Below are 17,227 nucleotides of genomic sequence, written 5' to 3'. Positions count from 1 at the left end.
CACAGAGACACGGGGACGACACGTGCACACAGAGACACGGGGACGACACACAGAGACACGGGGACGACACGCGCACACAGAGACACGGGGACGGCACACAGAGACACGGGGACGACACTCAGAGACACGGGGACGACACACAGAGACACGGTGACGACACGCGCACACAGAGACGCGCCCAGTCACACGCCGCCAGTACGATTACGCGGGAGACAAAGGCGGCCGTGTGTGGTGCTCCCCCAGACTGCACGTACGACGTGGTGACTGTCGGCGCCCCCGCAGCCCACGTCCTCGGCTTCAAGGGCGGGGGGCTGCGGAGTCTGATGGCACGGGGGGCCTGCCTCAGGAGGTTCACAGACCCCCCCCCCCCCCACCGCCGTCGATCATCACTCACCTCCACTCACCTCTGTTGGACACTCCCTGTCACTCACCACCACGCAGCCTCCACTCAACCCCAGTCGCCTGTCCCCCTCCCTCCCAGTGGGCTGGGTGAGCAGGGCGATGTGAGGGCTCTGCTGCAGCGTCTGTGGAAGCTGAAGCTCCAGTTCGACTCGCACCTGACATCCCTCGCCTCGCCACCGCCGCTCACCGCTCGCTCCGCACCGCCGCCGCTCACCACTGAAGAGCTCTCCGCCCACCTAGCCCACGTGGCTGATACGGTGAGCGACGCGACTCCCGCCGCACTCGCGCTCACCCCGTCAACCGCCCGCTCGCAGGGAGGCTCGCGCTCACGCTCGTCCACTCTCGCTCGCTCGCGCTCACTCACACTCACCCACTCACCCACTCACCCACTCTCACTCACTCTCACTCACGCTCACCCACTCACACTCACCCACTCACACTCACCCACTCTCACTCTCACTCACCCACTCTCACTCACGCTCACCCACTCACACTCACCCACTCTTGCTCGCCCACTCACACTCTCATTCACCCACTCTCGCTCACCCACTCGCGCTCACCCACTCCACTCACCCACTCGCGCTCGCCCACTCTCGCTCGCCCACTCTCGCTCGCCCGCTCTCGCTCGCTCGCTCGCTCACGCTCACCCACTCGCACTCACTCGCACTCACACTCTCAGTCACCCACTCACACTCACCCACTCACACTCACCCACTCACACTCACCCACTCACTCGCACTCACTCGCACTCACACTCTCAGTCACCCACTCACATTCACACACTCACCCACTCACACTCACCCACTCACTCGCACTCACCCACTCACACTCACCCACTCACACTCTCCCACTCATACTCTCCCACTCACACTCACCCACTCATACTCACCCACTCACACTCACCCACTCATACTCACCCACTCACACTCACCCACAACAACAACCGCCATTCGCCACTAAGTGGCGGTGACGTCACCACGACGCTTGTGGCAGGCTATGTGCACCCTGAGGCCACGTGAAGTGTCGAACGCCCACTGGCAGGAGGTCACGGGGCAGACCCAGGTGCCACGGGTCGACTGACTGAGATGACTGGCTGATGCACCACCTGTGCCCCCTACTGTGCAAACCTGCTGTGCTTTAGCCACCCGGCGCTCCGCTCGTTGTTCTGAGCGTCGCTCCTCCGCCCTCCGTTGTTGTTGGAGGGCGACTACCTCCAACTGCCCAGTAGCGTCCTTCACGAGCCTCCTCCACAGAGGCCGATCTTGACACCGCTGGTACCAGTCATTGGCAAGTCCACTCAGCTCCACGTCCTCCTGTACCACATCACTCCATCTCTTCTCTAGCCTGTGCCGCGCCCGCTTAGCCCCCTCGATCCGGCCGAACAAAAGCTGTTTCGGCATGCGGTGGCTGGGCATGAGGGCTACATGACCCAGCCATCGCAGCCTTCCCCGCCGTAGGAGCTCACCGATGGGACCTTGCTCAGATCTTTCAAGGATTTGTGAGCTCCTCACGCAATCCAGTCTGGTTAAACCCAGGATGGATCGTAGGCCGGCCAGCCTAAATGTTTCTAACCGGCGAAGATGTTCCGTTGGGGGGTCCACGTTTCGCAAGCATAGAGAAGGCAGGGAATGACCGTGGCCGAGAAGACCTGAAGCTTAGTGCGGAGCGACAGACCAGGTAGCTTCCACACAGCGTTACGCAACCGATGAAAAATATTGCCGCTCGACTGATTCGGAGTGAGACCTCTGCTGTTAAACTGGAGCCAGTCATAAGCACACTGCCCAGGTATGGGAAACTCTCCACTCTCTCCACAACTGCCCCATCACTCACCCACTCGCACTCACCCACTCACACTCACCTACTCATACTCACCCACTCACACTCACCCACTCATACTCACCCACTCACACTCACCCACTCATACTCACCCACTCATACTCACCCACTCACACTCACCCACTCACACCCACTCACTCGCACTCACCCACTCACTCGCACTCACCCACTCACACTCACCCACTCATACTCACCCACTCACACTCTCACCCACTCACACTCTCACCCACACACACTCTCGCTCACCCACTCACACTCACCCGCTCACACTCACCCACTCACACTCACCCACTCACACTCACCCACTCACACTCACCCACTCACACTCACCCGCTCACACTCACCCGCTCACACTCACCCACTCACACTCACCCACTCACACTCACTCACACTTTCGCTCACCCACTCACGCTCACCCACTCGCATTCTCACCCTCCCCTGTCACATCCCCTTCCTCCCCCACAGACGCAGCAGGTGGTATTGCTGTGTGAGCAGGAAGCGGTGTGCGAGGCCGTGTTGCGGCTGGCGCGGAGTGAGAGCCAGGAGTCCGGACTCGCTGCCACAACCCCCACCGCCGGCTCGTCCACAAGCTCAACGCTGCGGGTGGTGTCACGGCGTGAATGGGTGAGTGGGTGTGTGTGGGGAGCGGTGGTGCAGCGGTTAGCGCTACGCTGCGAACCCGGCGACCCGAGTTCCATTCCTGCTCACGTCCGACACCAACGACGATTATCTGAACCGGTCCTGGGCCTCTCCTAGGTCGACTTAGCCTTAAATTAGTACCTGTTGCGATGTGTAAACAGCAGGAATGGGGAGACAAAGGTGGCCTGGTATGGTGGGCAGTGAGTGAGTTACTTTCTGTGTTTGTGCCTGGGTAGGGTGGTAGAGTGAGTGAGTGAGTAGTGAGTACTCACTGTGTGTGTGTACTTAGAGGTGGTACCTGGTTAGGGTGGTAGAGTGAGTGAGTAGTGAGTACTCACTCTGTGTGTGTGTACTTAGAGGTGGTACCTGGGTAGGGTGGTAAAGTGCGTGAGTGAGTAGTGAGTACTCACTCTGTGTGTGTACTTAGAGGTGGTACCTGGGTAGGCTGGTAAAGTGCGTGAGTGAGTAGTGAGTACTCACTCTGTGTGTGTGTACTTAGAGGTGGTACCTGGGTAGGCTGTTAGAGTGAGTAGTGAGTACTCACTCTGTGTGTGTGTACTTAGAGGTGGTACCTGGGTAGAGGTGGTAAAGTGAGTGAGTGAGTAGTGAGTACTCACTCTGTGTGTGTGTGTGTACTCAGACGCAGTTGCTGAGCGGAGTGGAGGAGGAGCTGGAATTGCTGTTATTGGGTTCAGGACCTGAGCACGGTAAGGACGGTGTGTGAGGTGCAGCAGTGAGCACGCTGCGGAGCAGCAGTGTGCATGCTGTGGTGCAGCAGTGAGCACGCTGAGCACGCTGTGGGGCAGCAGTGAGCACGCTGAGGTGCAGCAGTGAGCACGCTGTGGGGCAGCAGTGAGCACGCTGAGCACGCTGTGGTGCAGCAGTGAGCACGCTGAGGTGCAGCAGTGAACACGCTGCGGGGCAGCAGTGAGCATGCTGTGGGGCAGCAGTGAGCACGCTGAGCATGCTGTGGTGCAGCAGTGAGCACGCTGTGGGGCAGCAGTGAGCACGCTGTGGTGCAGCAGTGTGCACACTGTGGTGCAGCAGTGTGTCTGCGTGTGCAGACACACTGTGTACGGGGAGCGGTGGTGCAGCGGTTAGCGCTACGCTGCCCTACGAACCCGGTGACCCCCAGTTCGATTCCCGCTCACAGCCAACACCGGTGACGATCATCTGAACCGGTCCCGGGCCTCCCCTTAGGTCGACTCGGCCTCAAATGAGTACCTGGTGCGGCGTGTAGTAAACATCGCCACTAGGGAGACAAAGGCGGCGGTGCTGGCCACCCACCCCCTCGTGCGCCGTTCCCGGCCTTCATAGGCGCCGCTACTGGTTAACGGCACTTGCCCCCACAGTCTGTTACAGGCTACGCGGGGGACCTTTGTCTTTGCAGACCTGCGTGCACGCGTGTCGCTGCTGGCTCCCCGCGTGCGCGCAGCGTGCGATCGTGCTGGCCGGGCCCTGCTGGCGATCGCGCTGGAGAGCGAAGCCTGCTGGGGCTCGTCGCTGAGCCACCGGCGAGACGTCATCGATTCCCACACCGTGAGACCCGCCACCGCCACCTCCCCCCCCCCCCCCCCGCTCACCACCACCTTTGTCTCCCCGCCTCATGAGCGCCACGGTGACTATGAGATGTTAACTACCTCGCCTGGTCTACAGGAGGTCGTGGGTTCGATCCCGACCCTGTCGCCTGCTGCTGTATATTTGGAGTCTGCGTGTCTCTCTCTTTCTCTGTGGTGAGATGTTAACTACCTCGCCTGGTGTACAGGAGGTCGTGGGTTCGATCCCTCTTTACTGGCTTCGCGACCCCACCCCTCATCTCTCCCTGATCGCTGGCTTCATGACTCTCCCCCCCCACCTCCGTCTTTGTCTTCCTCCGCAGCTGTCGGCGCTGGTGGTGGGCTGCGTGTTGCGCCTGCGTGCGGGGCTTGGCGACGCCGCGTTTCTGCAGCAGCTGCGGCACGCGGGCCTCCTCGTGTGCTTCGAAAGCCTCCTGAGCACCTACGGTGAGTAGCCACCCATTCCGACTCGAGGCATGGCCCCACCGAGCGACTGTGTACGGGAGTTTTCAGAAGCGACCTGGCGATCACGAGTGACGGCTCGGCAAAGTGTCACGCAGACATTTATAGCAGCAGCAGTAGCAGCAGCAGCAGTAGCACCAGCAGTAGCAGCAGCAGCAGTAACAGCAGCAGCAGCAGTAGCAGCAGCAGTAGCAGCAGCAGTAGCAGCAGCAGCAGTAGCAGCAGCAGTAGCAGCAGTAGCAGCAGCAGTAGCAGCAGTAGCAGCAGCAGCAGTAGCAGCAGCAGCAGTAGCAGCAGCAGCAGTAGTAGCAGCAGTAGCAGCAGCAGCAGTAGTAGCAGCAGCAGCAGTAGAAGCAGTAGCAGCAGCAACAGTAGCAGTAGCAGCAGCAGTAGCAGCAGCAGTAGCAGCAGCAGTAGCAGCAGTAGCAGCAGTAGCAGCAGCAGTAGCAGCAGCAGTAGCAGCAGTAGCAGCAGCAGCAGTAGCAGCAACAGTAGCAGCAGCAGTAGCAGCAGCAGCAGCCAAATAATCTGAACGCGGTGACGTTGACTCGAAACGTGGAGGGGAAAAACCGGAGGACCCAGAGAAAAATCCACGCCACCACGGAGAGAGAGAGAGACACGCAAACTCCAAATATACAGCAGCAGGCATCGTCAGGGTCGGGATGGAACCCACGACCTCCTGTATACCAGGCGAGGTAGTTAACATCTCACCACGGAGAGAGAGAGAGACACGCAAACTCCAAATATACAGCAGCAGGCGTCACGGTCGGGATTGAAACCACGACCTCCTGCATACCAGGCGAGGTAGTTAACATCTCCTAGCCACTGTAGCACACCTCTGGCGAGTACCCACCTATGTGTGTGTGTACGTTTAACTTCTTTCGCACTGTTTGTAGCCAACCGTGCTAATTTGAGGTGCTTGCGGAAGGACAACAAACTAAACACACAAAGCCGTTTAGTGAGTTTTCAACCTGGACGATTTTGAAGTCCGTACGTAACTCCTGAAGGGAGAGCATTCCAGATGGCCCCAGAGGCGCATCTGAAAGCGCGCGACGCGGTCGACCGTCTTTGTTCGATGGCTCGCGCCAAAAGGCTCCCGCGAGGATGACCGGCGTTAGCGTCCTGGCACGTGCTCTTCGACGAGCTCGGCGAGGCTTCCGCATGCCGCGTGCGTCGAAGTTGTCCCGCGCCGTACGCAGCCAACCGTGCCACGAGCGCGTTTGGCTACGCTCGCTTGTGGCAAGCGCTCTGCGTTGTAATGCGTGTGCCACCTTACGACAAGCTCGTTCGGCAGCCGGACGGACATCTTGCAGTACCCCGTCACACCGCGTGCCCGGGAATGTTGCGGTACCCCGTCACACCACGTGACCGGGAATGTTGCAGTACCCCGTCACACCGCGTGCCCGGGAATGTTGCAATACCCCGTCACACCACGTGACCGGGAATGTTGCAGTACCCCGTCACACCGCGTGCCCGGGAATGTTCCGGTACCCCGTCACACCACATGCCGGGGAATGTTCCGGTATCCCGTCACACCACGTGCCTGGGAATGTTGCAGTACCCCGTCACACCACGTGCCCGGGAATGTTGCGCCACGCTGCAGCTCGGTGAAGATTTTGCCAGACGTCCCGTAGAGTAGCGAGCCTTGTTGATGCCGTGCTACATGGGGCCGTGTTGGCCAAGTTACGACTACAATCGTGGTCGCGAATGTGTGCCACCCACGTTCCTCTCCCTGTCTCCCACTCTGTCTGCCCCTCTCCGTGCGTAGGGGATGAGCAGGCGATGCTGGAGGACATGGCGGTGTCCGTGATGGATCTGTCTCACCGCGTCTCCCTGCGGCTCACCCTGTCGCCTCCCGGCTCCGAGGGAGACGGCCTGCTGCCGTCTCTGACAGAGGACGGGTAACTCGCGCGCACGCACACGCAGTACAAAGGCAAAGATCCCCCGCGTAGCCTGTAACAGACTGTCGGGGCAAGTGCTGCTAGCGAGCAGCACCTGTGAAGGCCGACACGGCGCACGAGGGGGTGGGTGGCCAGCACCGCGCCCGGCCGCCTTTGTCTCCCCAGTGGCGATATTCACACACCGCACCAGCTACTCATTTGAGGCTGAGTCGACCTAGGTGAGGCCCGGGACCGGTTCAGATAATCGTCACCGGTGTTGGCGCCGGGAGTGGGAATCGAAATCGGATCGCCGGGTTCGTAGCGCAGCGCCATCGCTGCCCCCGCACACAGTACACGCGAGCACGAACACGCAGTACACACGCGGTACACACGCGGTACACACGCGGTACACACGTGGTACACACGTGGTACACACGCGGTACACACGTGGCACACACGTGGTACACACGCGGTACACACGCGGTACACACGTGGTACACACGCAGTACACACGTGGTACACACGTGGTACACACGCAGTACACACGCGGTACACACGCGGTACACACGCAGTACACACGTGGTACACACGTGGTACACACGCAGTACACACGCGGTACACACGCGGTACACACGCGGTACACACGCGGTGGTGCTCGCATCACGCGGCGCGTGCGGTGTGCGCAGGGAGGGCTGCGTGGTGAGTGTCCCTCTGCCCGCGCCGATGTTCCGCACGCTGCCCGAGCCCCTCAGAGACGGCGCCCTCGTCCCCGTCAGCACCGCACTCTTCAGCATCGGCATCAACGAGCAGCAGACACTTGTCGAAAGGCGAGTCGCCCGCTCGCTCGCTCGCTCGCTCGCTCACCACCCACTGCCTCGCTCTCCACCCACCACCTCGCTCTCCACCCACCACCTCGCTCTCCACCCACCACCTCGCACGCCACCCACCGCCACGCTCTCCACCCACCACCTCGCACGCCACCCACCACCTCGCTCGCCACCCACCACCTCGCTCGCCACCCACCACCTCGCACGCCACCCACCACCTCGCACGCCACCCACCACCTCGCTCTCCACCCACCACCTCGCTCTCCACCCACCACCTCGCTCTCCACCCACCGCCTCGCTCTCCACCCACCGCCTCGCTCTCCACCCACCACCTCGCTCTCCACCCACCACCTCGCTCTCCACCCACCACCTCGCACGCCACCCACCACCTCGCACGCCACCCACCACCTCGCTCTCCACCCACCACCTCGCTCTCCACCCACCACCTCGCTCTCCACCCACCACCTCGCTCTCCACCCACCACCTCGCACGCCACCCACCACCTCGCACGCCACCCACCACCTCGCTCTCCACCCACCACCTCGCTCTCCATCCACCACCTCGCTCTCCACCCACCTCCTCGCACGCCATCCACCACCACGCTCTCCACCCACCACCTCGCTCTCCACCCACCACCTCGCTCTCCACCCACCACCTCGCTCTCCACCCACCACCTCGCTCTCCACCCACCACCTCGCTCTCCACCCACCACCTCGCACGCCACCCACCACCTCGCACGCCACCCACCACCTCGCTCTCCACCCACCACCTCGCTCTCCACCCACCACCTCGCACGCCACCCACCACCTCGCACGCCACCCACCACCTCGCTCTCCACCCACCACCTCGCTCTCCACCCACCACCTCGCTCACCACCCACCACCTCGTTCTCCACCCACCACCTCGCTCTCCACCCACCACCTCGCACGCCACCCACCACCTCGCTCTCCACCCACGACCTCGCTCACCACCCACCACCTCGCTCTCCACCCACCACCTCGCTCTCCACCCACCACCTCGCACGCCACCCACCACCTCGCTCTCCACCCACGACCTCGCTCACCACCCACCACCTCGCTCTCCACCCACCACCTCGCTCTCCACCCACCACCTCGCACGCCACCCACCACCTCGCTCTCCACCCACCGCCTCGCTCTCCACCCACCACCTCGCACGCCACCCACCACCTCGCTCACCACCCACCACCTTGCTCTCCACCCACCACCTCGCTCTCCACCCACTACCTCGCACGCCACCCACCACCTCGCTCTCCACCCACCACCTCGCTCTCCACCAACCACCTCGCACGCCACCCACCACCTCGCTCTCCACCCACCACCTCGCTCTCCACCCACCACCTCGCTCTCCACCCACCACCTCGCTCTCCACCCACCACCTCGCACGCCACCCACCACCTCGCTCTCCACCCACCACCTCGCTCTCCACCCACTGCCTCGCTCTCCACCCACCACCTCGCTCTCCACCCACCACCTCGCACGCCACCCACCACCACGCTGGCCGATTGCTGGCCCACTGTGCTCACCGCCGATTGAGACACTCGCCCGGTTACTCGTGTGGTGTCTCTGTGTGTGTGGTGTCTGTGTGTGTGTGGTGTTTGTGTGTGTGGTGTCTGTGTGTGTGTGGTGTCTCTGTGTGTGTGGTGTCTCTGTGTCTGTGGTGTATCTGTGTCTGTGGTGTCTCTGTGTGTGTGGTGTCTCTGTGTGTGTGGTGTCTTTGTGTGTGTGGTGTCTCTGTGTCTGTGGTGTCTCTGTGTGTGTGGTGTCTCTGTGTGTGTGGTGTCTCTGTGTCTGTGGTGTCTCTGTGTGTGTGGTGTCTCTGTGTGTGTGGTGTATCTGTGTGTGTGGTGTCTCTGTGTGTGTGGTGTCTCTGTGTGTGTGGTGTCTCTGTGTGTGGTGTCTCTGTGTGTGTGGTGTCTCTGTGTGTGGTGTCTCTGTGTGTGTGGTGTCTGTGTGTGTGTGGTGTCTCTGTGTGTATGGTGTCTCTGTGTGTGCGGTGTCTCTGTGTGTGCGGTGTCTCTGTGTGTGCGGTGTCTCTGTGTGTGTGGTGTCTCTGTGTGTGCGGTGTCTCTGTGTGTGCGGTGTCTCTGTGTGTGCGGTGTCTCTGTGTACGTGGTGTCTCTGTGTATGTGGTGTCTCTGTGTGTGCGGTGTCTGTGTGTGCGTGGTGTCTCTGTGTGTGTGGTGTCTCTGAGTGTGCGGTGTCTCTGTGTGCGTGGTGTCTCTGTGTGTGTGGTGTCTCTGTGTGCGTGGTGTTCCTGTGTGTGTGGTGTCTCTGTGTGTGTGGTGTCTGTGAGTGTGTGGTGTCTATGTGCGTCTGTGTGTGGTGTCTCTGTGTGTGTGGTGTCTCTGTGTGTGCGGTGTCTCTGTGTGCGTGGTGTTCCTGTGTGTTTGGTGTCTCTGTGTGTGTGGTGTCTGTGAGTGTGTGGTGTCTATGTGCGTCTATGTGTGGTGTCTCTGTGTGTGCGGTGTCTCTGTGTGTGTGGTGTCTCTGTGTGTGCGGTGTCTCTCTGTGTGTGTGTGGTGTCTCTCTGTGTGTGGTGTCTCTGTGTGTGTGGTGTCTCTGTGTGTGTGGTGTTTCTGTGTGTGTGGTGTCTCTGTGTGTGTGGTGTCTCTGTGTGTGCGGTGTCTCTGTGTGCGTGGTGTCTCTGTGTGTGTGGAGTCTCTGTGTGTGTGGTGTCTCTGAGTGTGCGGTGTCTCTGTGTGCGTGGTGTCTCTGTGTGCGTGGTGTCTCTGTGCGTGTGGTGTCTCTGTGTCTGTGTGTGTGGTGTCTCTGTGTCTGTGTGTGTGGTGTCTCTGTGTGCGTGGTATCTGTGTGTGCGTGGTGTCTCTGTGTGTGTGGTGTCTCTGTGTGTGTGGTGTCTCTGTGTCTGTGGTGTCTCTGTGTGTGCGGTGTCTCTGTGTGTGCGGTGTCTCTGTGTGTGTGGTGTCTCTTGTGTGCGTGGTGTCTCTGTGTGCGTGGTGTCTCTGTGTGTGGTGTCTGTGTGTGTGGTGTCTCTGTGTGTGTGGTGTGTCTGTGTGCGCGGTGTCTCTGTGTGCGCGGTGTCTCTGTGTGCGCGGTGTCTCTGTGTGCGCGGTGCCTCTGTGTGCGTGGTGTCTCTGTGTGTGTGGTGTCTCCGTGTGTGTGTGCGGTGTTTCTGTGTGTGTGGTGTCTTTGTGTGTGTGGTGTCTCAGCTTGTGGTGTCTCTGTGTCTCAGCGTCTCCATGTCTCTGCACGTGGTGCCTGTGCGCGTTGTGTCTCCGTGTCTCCGTGTGTCTCCGTGTAGGTTTCACGGGGACACGTCTCTGCAGGAGCGGCTGTGTGTTGAGAGCTGCGAGCGTCTGCGTGCGTACCACAAGCGTGCGTGCGCCTACCTGCCCTCCCGTGAGTCTCTCCTCCGTACCTGCAGGCGCGAACCTGCGCCCGTGAGCGTGTGTACCTGTGCGCACGCGTGTGTACGTGCGGCTAGCGCTCACGGCCACCAACACCACCGGTGACGATTCTCTGAACCGGTCCTGGGCCTCCACTCGATCTACTCCGCCTCAAATGAGTCACCTGGTGCGGTGTGTAGTAAACATCGCCACTGGGGAGACAAAGGCGGCCGGGCGTGGTGCTGGCCACCCACCATCCTCGTGTGCCGTGCCGGCCTTCATAGGTGCTTCTCGCTAACAGCACTTGCCCCTACACTATTTTGAGGCTATATCGGGGGGGGGGGATCTTTGTGTGTGTGTGTGGGGAGCGGCGGCGCAGCGGTTAGCGCCACGCTGCGCTACGAACCCGGCGACCCGAATTTGATTCCCGCTCACGGCCACCACCGGCGACGATTATCCGACCCGGTCGCGGGCTTCCCTGGGTGCGGCAAATGCCGGCCGTGTCGTACACGCCCCAACCGGTCCGTCAAGGCTTTGCGGGGGGTCCGGGGGGTGGGTGGTGGACCTTTGTCTCTGCAGCGGAGGCGCGGGGCGACGTGGCCTCCCCTAGCTGGCGCCCCCTCCCGGAGCTCCTCGAGGAGCTCGCCAACTCGGCCGCCTCCCGGCGCAGCAAGAACGTCCACGTGCTGCAGGCGGCCGCGCAGGTGAGGGCCGCACCGTGCCCCCTCGCCGCCCCCCTCGCCTGCCCCTCGCCTCGCCACTCCTCGGTGCCGCACCTCCGATGAGCACGGTTGGCCTACGTACGGTGCGGAAGAAGTTCAACGCGCATACTTGCCCCTCGCGAATGCGCGCGCGCGTGTGTGCTTGTGTGTGTGTGCGTGCGTGTGTGTGCTTGTGTGTGTGTGTGCGTGTGTGTGCGTGTGTGTGCGTGTGTGCGTGCGCACATGCGTGTGTGCGTACGCGCACACATGCGCACACGCACGCAATAGTGTAGCGGTTAGCGCGCTGCGCTATGAACCTGGCGACCCGGGTTCGATTCCCGCTCATGGCCAACACCGGTCACGATTATGTGAACCGGTCCTGGGCCTCCACTAGGCCTCAAACGAGTACCTAGCACGATGTGCATTAAACATCTCCACTAGGGAGACAAAGGCGGCCGGGCAAGGTGCTGGCCACCCACCCCCTCGCGCGTCGTTCAGGTCTTCATAGGTGCTCGCTTAACAGCACTTGTCCCAACAGTCTGTTGAGGCTATACGGGGGATCTTTGTCTTTGTTTTTTTTTGTACTTGCGTGCGTTCTCGTGTGTACGTGTGTACGTGCGTGTGTACCTGCATGTACCTGCGTGCGTCCTCATGTGTACGTGCGCGTGTACGTGTGTACCTGCGTACGTCCTCGTGTGTACGTGTGTACGTGCGTGTGTACTTGCGTGCGTCCTCGTGTGTACATGCGTGCGTACCTGCGTGCGTGCGAGTGAGCAGGTGTGCCAGCGCCTGCGGGGCGTGCGCGTGACGAGCTGCAAGAGCGCCAAGGACCGCACGGCCATGTCGGTGACGCTGGAGCAATGCGCCCTGCTCAGGGACCGCCACGGCCTCCCGGCCTCCGTCTTCTCAGCGGCCCTCAACTGCATGCGCAGGTGGGCGGGGCGGGGTCGGGGGGGGTGACTTGCGGCGGCTGTGTAAACTCTTAAACGCTCTTGTTAGTTTACAGGGTGAAGGCCATCGAGCTCTGTAGCTCTGTTGTTTCCAGAAGCGACCTGGCCACAAATGTTGGCGACGTGGCTCAGTGTGGATGTTCACGGCAGGCAAATGATTCAGAAACGCGCGACGTCGATTCTAGATGTGTGTGGAGGGCAAAAACTGTAGGGTGCGGAGATAAATCCACGCGACCACGCAGAGAGAGAGAGAGAGAGACGCAAACTCTAAATATACAGCAGCAGGTGTCAGGGTCGGGATCGAACCCACGACCTCCTGTATACCCAGCGAGGTAGTTAACATCTCACCACGGAGAGAGAGAGACACGCAAACTCCAAATATACAGCAGCAGGTGTCAGGGTCGGGATCGAACCCACGACCTCCTGTAGACCAGGCGAGGTAGTTAACATCTCACCACAAAGAGAGAGAGAGACACGCAAACTCCAAATATACATCAGCAGGCGTCAGGGTCGTGATCGAACCCACGACCTCCTGTAGACCAGGCGAGGTAGTCAACATCTCACCACGGAGAGAGAGACACGCAAACTCTAAATATACAGCAGGCGTCAGGGTTGGGATCGAACCCACGACCTCCTGTAGACCAGGCGAGGGAGTTAACATCTCACCACGGAGAGAGAGAGAGAGAGACGCAAACTCTAAATATACAGCAGCAGGTGTCAGGGTCGGGATCGAACCCACGACCTCCTGTAGACCAGGCGAGGTAGTTAACATCTCCTAGCCACCGTGGTTATTGATGGGGGGGAGCGGTGGCGCAGCGGCTAGCACTGCGCTACGAACTCGGCTTCCCGAGCGACCAACAATATCTGAACCGTTCCTGGGCCTCCCCTGGGTCGACTCAGCCGCGCTGTGGATTTATCCGCACTGGGGAGACAAAGGCGGCCGGGCGCGGTGCTCGCCCTCCACCCCCCCCCCCCCCCCCCTTGTCGTGGGTGCGCCGTGCCGTGCCGGCCTTCGCAGGTGCCGCTCGCTAACGAAACTCCGTTGATGGCTCTGCCGGGGGTGGGGTGGACTTGTCGCATCTTTTGCCTTTGTGCAGTGAGGGCTGCCGGCTGGAGAACGCTGCCAAGAACGTCGGCTGTCGACGCTACGCGTTCCACACGCTGCAGCTGGCCACCTTCCCGCGCTTCTACCGGCCACCCGAGGGGACGTACGGGAAGGTGGACACGTGAAGCCGTGGTGGGGGGGGGCGGCGGGGGGGGCGGGGGCGGTGAGAGCCGGCGGGAGGCCATCATCCGGCAGTGGGACAAACACGGCCGTTGATGGCGGAGCAGTCGACGGGCCGGCACGTTGCTATCACGCACGCCCTGTCCGGGTCTAGCGTTGTCGCCTGCTGTGGAAGGGAACGTTTCAGAGCCCCATGGCAAGGCCACACACACCCCTGTCCGGGTCTAGCGTTGTCGCCTGCTGTGGAAGGGAACGTTTCAGAGCCCCATGGCAAGGCCACACACACCCCTGTCCGGGTCTAGCGTTGTCGCCTGCTGTGGAAGGGAACGTTTCAGAGCCCCATGGCAAGGCCACACACACCCCTGTTCGGGTCTAGCGTTGTCGCCTGCTGTGGAAGGGAACGTTTCAGAGCCCCATGGCAAGGCCACACACACCCCTGTCCGGGTCTGCGTTGTTGACTCCTGTGGAAGGGAACGTTTCAGAGCCCATGGCAAGGCCACACACACCGCCCCCCCCCCCCCGTCTCACAACCTCCCCCGCCCCCCCGCTGGGCGGGAGTCAGCCGGTGAGAAAGCTGGAGAGATGATTGCCCCGCGAGTGATTTGCGGGTGACGTGATTGTACTATTGTGTCAAACGAGGAGAAAATGTCACAGGGTGTGCGTAACCCTCACTAACTCTACCCCTCACTAACCCTCACTAACTCTAACTCTCACTAACCCTCACTAACTCTAACTCTCACTAACTCTACCCCTCACTAACCCTCACTAACTCTAACTCTCACTAACCCTCACTAACTCTAACTCTCACTAACTCTACCCCTCACTAACCCTCACTAACTCTAACTCTCACTAACCCTCACTAACTCTAACTCTCACTAACTCTACCCCTCACTAACTCTACCCCTCACTAACTCTACCCCTAACTCTCACTAACTCTTCCCCTAACCCTCACTAACTCTACCACTTACCCTGACCCACACTAACCCTACCACTAACCCTGACCCACACTAACCCTATCACTTACCCTGACCCACACTAACCCTACCACTTACCCTGACCCACACTAACCCTACCACTAACCCTGACCCACACTAACCCTGACCCACACTAACCCTACCACTTACCCTGACCCACACTAACCCTACCACTAACCCTGACCCACACTAACCCTACCACTAACCCTGACCCACACTAACCCTACCACTTACCCTGACCCACACTAACCCTACCAATTACCCTGACCCACACTAACCCTATCACTTACCCTGACCCATGCTAACCCTACCACTAACCCTACCACTAACCCTACCACTAACCTTACCACTAACCCTGACCCACACTAACCCTACCACTGACCCACACTAACCCTACCACTTACCCTATCACTTACCCTGACCCACACTAACCCTATCACTTACCCTGACCCACACTAACCCTACCACTTACCCTGACCCACACTAACCCTACCACTAACCCTGACCCACACTAACCCTGACCCACACTAACCCTACCACTTACCCTGACCCACACTAACCCTACCACTAACCCTGACCCACACTAACCCTACCACTAACCCTGACCCACACTAACCCTATCACTTACCCTGATCCACACTAACCCTACTACTTACCCTGACCCACACTAACCCTACCACTAACCCTGACCCACACTAACCCTACCACTAACCCTGACCCACACTAACCCTACCACTTACCCTGACCCACACTAACCCTACCAATTACCCTGACCCACACTAACCCTATCACTTACCCTGACCCATGCTAACCCTACCACTAACCCTACCACTAACCCTACCACTAACCTTACCACTAACCCTGACCCACACTAACCCTACCACTGACCCACACTAACCCTACCACTTACCCTATCACTTACCCTGACCCACACTAACCCTACCACTAACCCTACCACTTACCCTGACCCACACTAACCCTACCACTAACCCTGACCCACACTAACCCTACCACTAACCCTGACCCACACTAACCCTTCCACTTACCCTGACCCACACTAACCCTACCACTTACCCTGACCCACACTAACCCTACCACTAACCCTGACCCACACTGACCCTACCACTAACCCTGACCCACACTGACCCTACCACTAACCCTGACCCACACTAACCCTGCCACTAACCCTACCACTTACCCTGACCCACACTAACCCTACCACTGACCCACACTAACCCGACCACTAACCCTGACCCACACTAACCCTACCACTAACCCTACGACTAACCCTGACCCACGCTAACCCTACCACTAACCCAGACCCACACTAACCGTACCACTTACCCTGACCCACACTAACCCTACCACTAACCCTACCACTTACCTTGACCCACACTAACCCTACCACTAACCCTGACCCACGCTAACCTTACCACTAACCCTGACCCACACTAACCCTACCACTAACCCTGACCCACACTAACCCTACCACTAACCCTATCACTTACCCTGACCCACACTAACCCTATCACTAACCTTGACCCACACTAACCCTACCACTAACCCTATCACTTACCCTGACCCACACTAACCCTACCACTAACCCTGACCCACACTAACCCTACCACTTACCCTGACCCACACTAACCCTACCACTAACCCTGACCCACACTAACCCTACCACTAACCCTGACCCACACTAACCCTACCACTAACCCTGACCCACACTAACCCTACCACTAACCCTGACCCACACTAACCCTACCACTAACCCTGACCCACACTAACCCTACCACTAACCCTGACCCACACTAACCCTACCACTTACCCTGACCCACACTAACCCTACCACTAACCCTGACCCACACTAACCCTACCACTTACCCTGACCCACACTAACCCTACCACTAACCCCGACCCACACTAACCCTACCACTAACCCTGACCCACACTAACCCTACCACTAACCCTGACCCACGCTAACCTTACCACTAACCCTGACCCACACTAACCCTACCACTAACCCTGACCCACACTAACCCTACCACTAACCCTGACCCACACTAACCCTACCACTAACCCTGACCCACGCTAACCTTACCACTAACCCTGACCCACACTAACCCTACCACCAACCCTGACCCACACTAGCCTTACCACTAACGCTACTGCACAGTACCCCAACCTACTCCGAACCCTACCCTACACTACCCCTACCCTACAGTACCCCAGCCTACCCCACCCTACACTACCCCACCGTACCCCTAACCATACCCTACACTACCCCAACCTACTCCTAACCCTACCCTACACTACCCCCACCCTACCCATACACAGGCTCGGCGTTCACTCTGATTTGCTTTGGTAATTACCACTGACATCATCATCTCAATAAACAGATCTACCAA

General features: G+C 59.8%; 1 protein-coding gene across 1 annotated transcript in view; it reads left to right on the top strand.

Annotated features, from left to right (window-relative positions):
* Positions 1 to 17,227, top strand: part of LOC116955734 (inositol polyphosphate-4-phosphatase type I A-like) — a 40,105-nt gene extending 22,878 nt beyond the window's left edge. The window contains exons 15-26 of the mRNA XM_032977003.2: positions 244 to 349; positions 482 to 659; positions 2,704 to 2,862; positions 3,518 to 3,584; positions 4,268 to 4,416; positions 4,757 to 4,880; positions 6,664 to 6,796; positions 7,462 to 7,602; positions 10,885 to 10,982; positions 11,549 to 11,673; positions 12,448 to 12,602; positions 13,718 to 17,227. Of these exons, the coding sequence (XP_032832894.2) occupies positions 244 to 349; positions 482 to 659; positions 2,704 to 2,862; positions 3,518 to 3,584; positions 4,268 to 4,416; positions 4,757 to 4,880; positions 6,664 to 6,796; positions 7,462 to 7,602; positions 10,885 to 10,982; positions 11,549 to 11,673; positions 12,448 to 12,602; positions 13,718 to 13,850 (1,568 nt within the window). The 3' untranslated portion in view covers positions 13,851 to 17,227. The remainder of the gene's footprint in view (positions 1 to 243; positions 350 to 481; positions 660 to 2,703; positions 2,863 to 3,517; positions 3,585 to 4,267; positions 4,417 to 4,756; positions 4,881 to 6,663; positions 6,797 to 7,461; positions 7,603 to 10,884; positions 10,983 to 11,548; positions 11,674 to 12,447; positions 12,603 to 13,717) is intronic.

Source organism: Petromyzon marinus, chromosome 61 (assembly GCF_048934315.1).
Source record: "Petromyzon marinus isolate PM22_M1 ecotype Great Lakes invasive population chromosome 61, UKy_Petmar_22M1.pri1.0, whole genome shotgun sequence".
In the NCBI taxonomy this organism is placed as follows: domain Eukaryota; kingdom Metazoa; phylum Chordata; class Hyperoartia; order Petromyzontiformes; family Petromyzontidae; genus Petromyzon; species Petromyzon marinus.
This window is presented reverse-complemented; position numbering and strand designations above follow the sequence as displayed.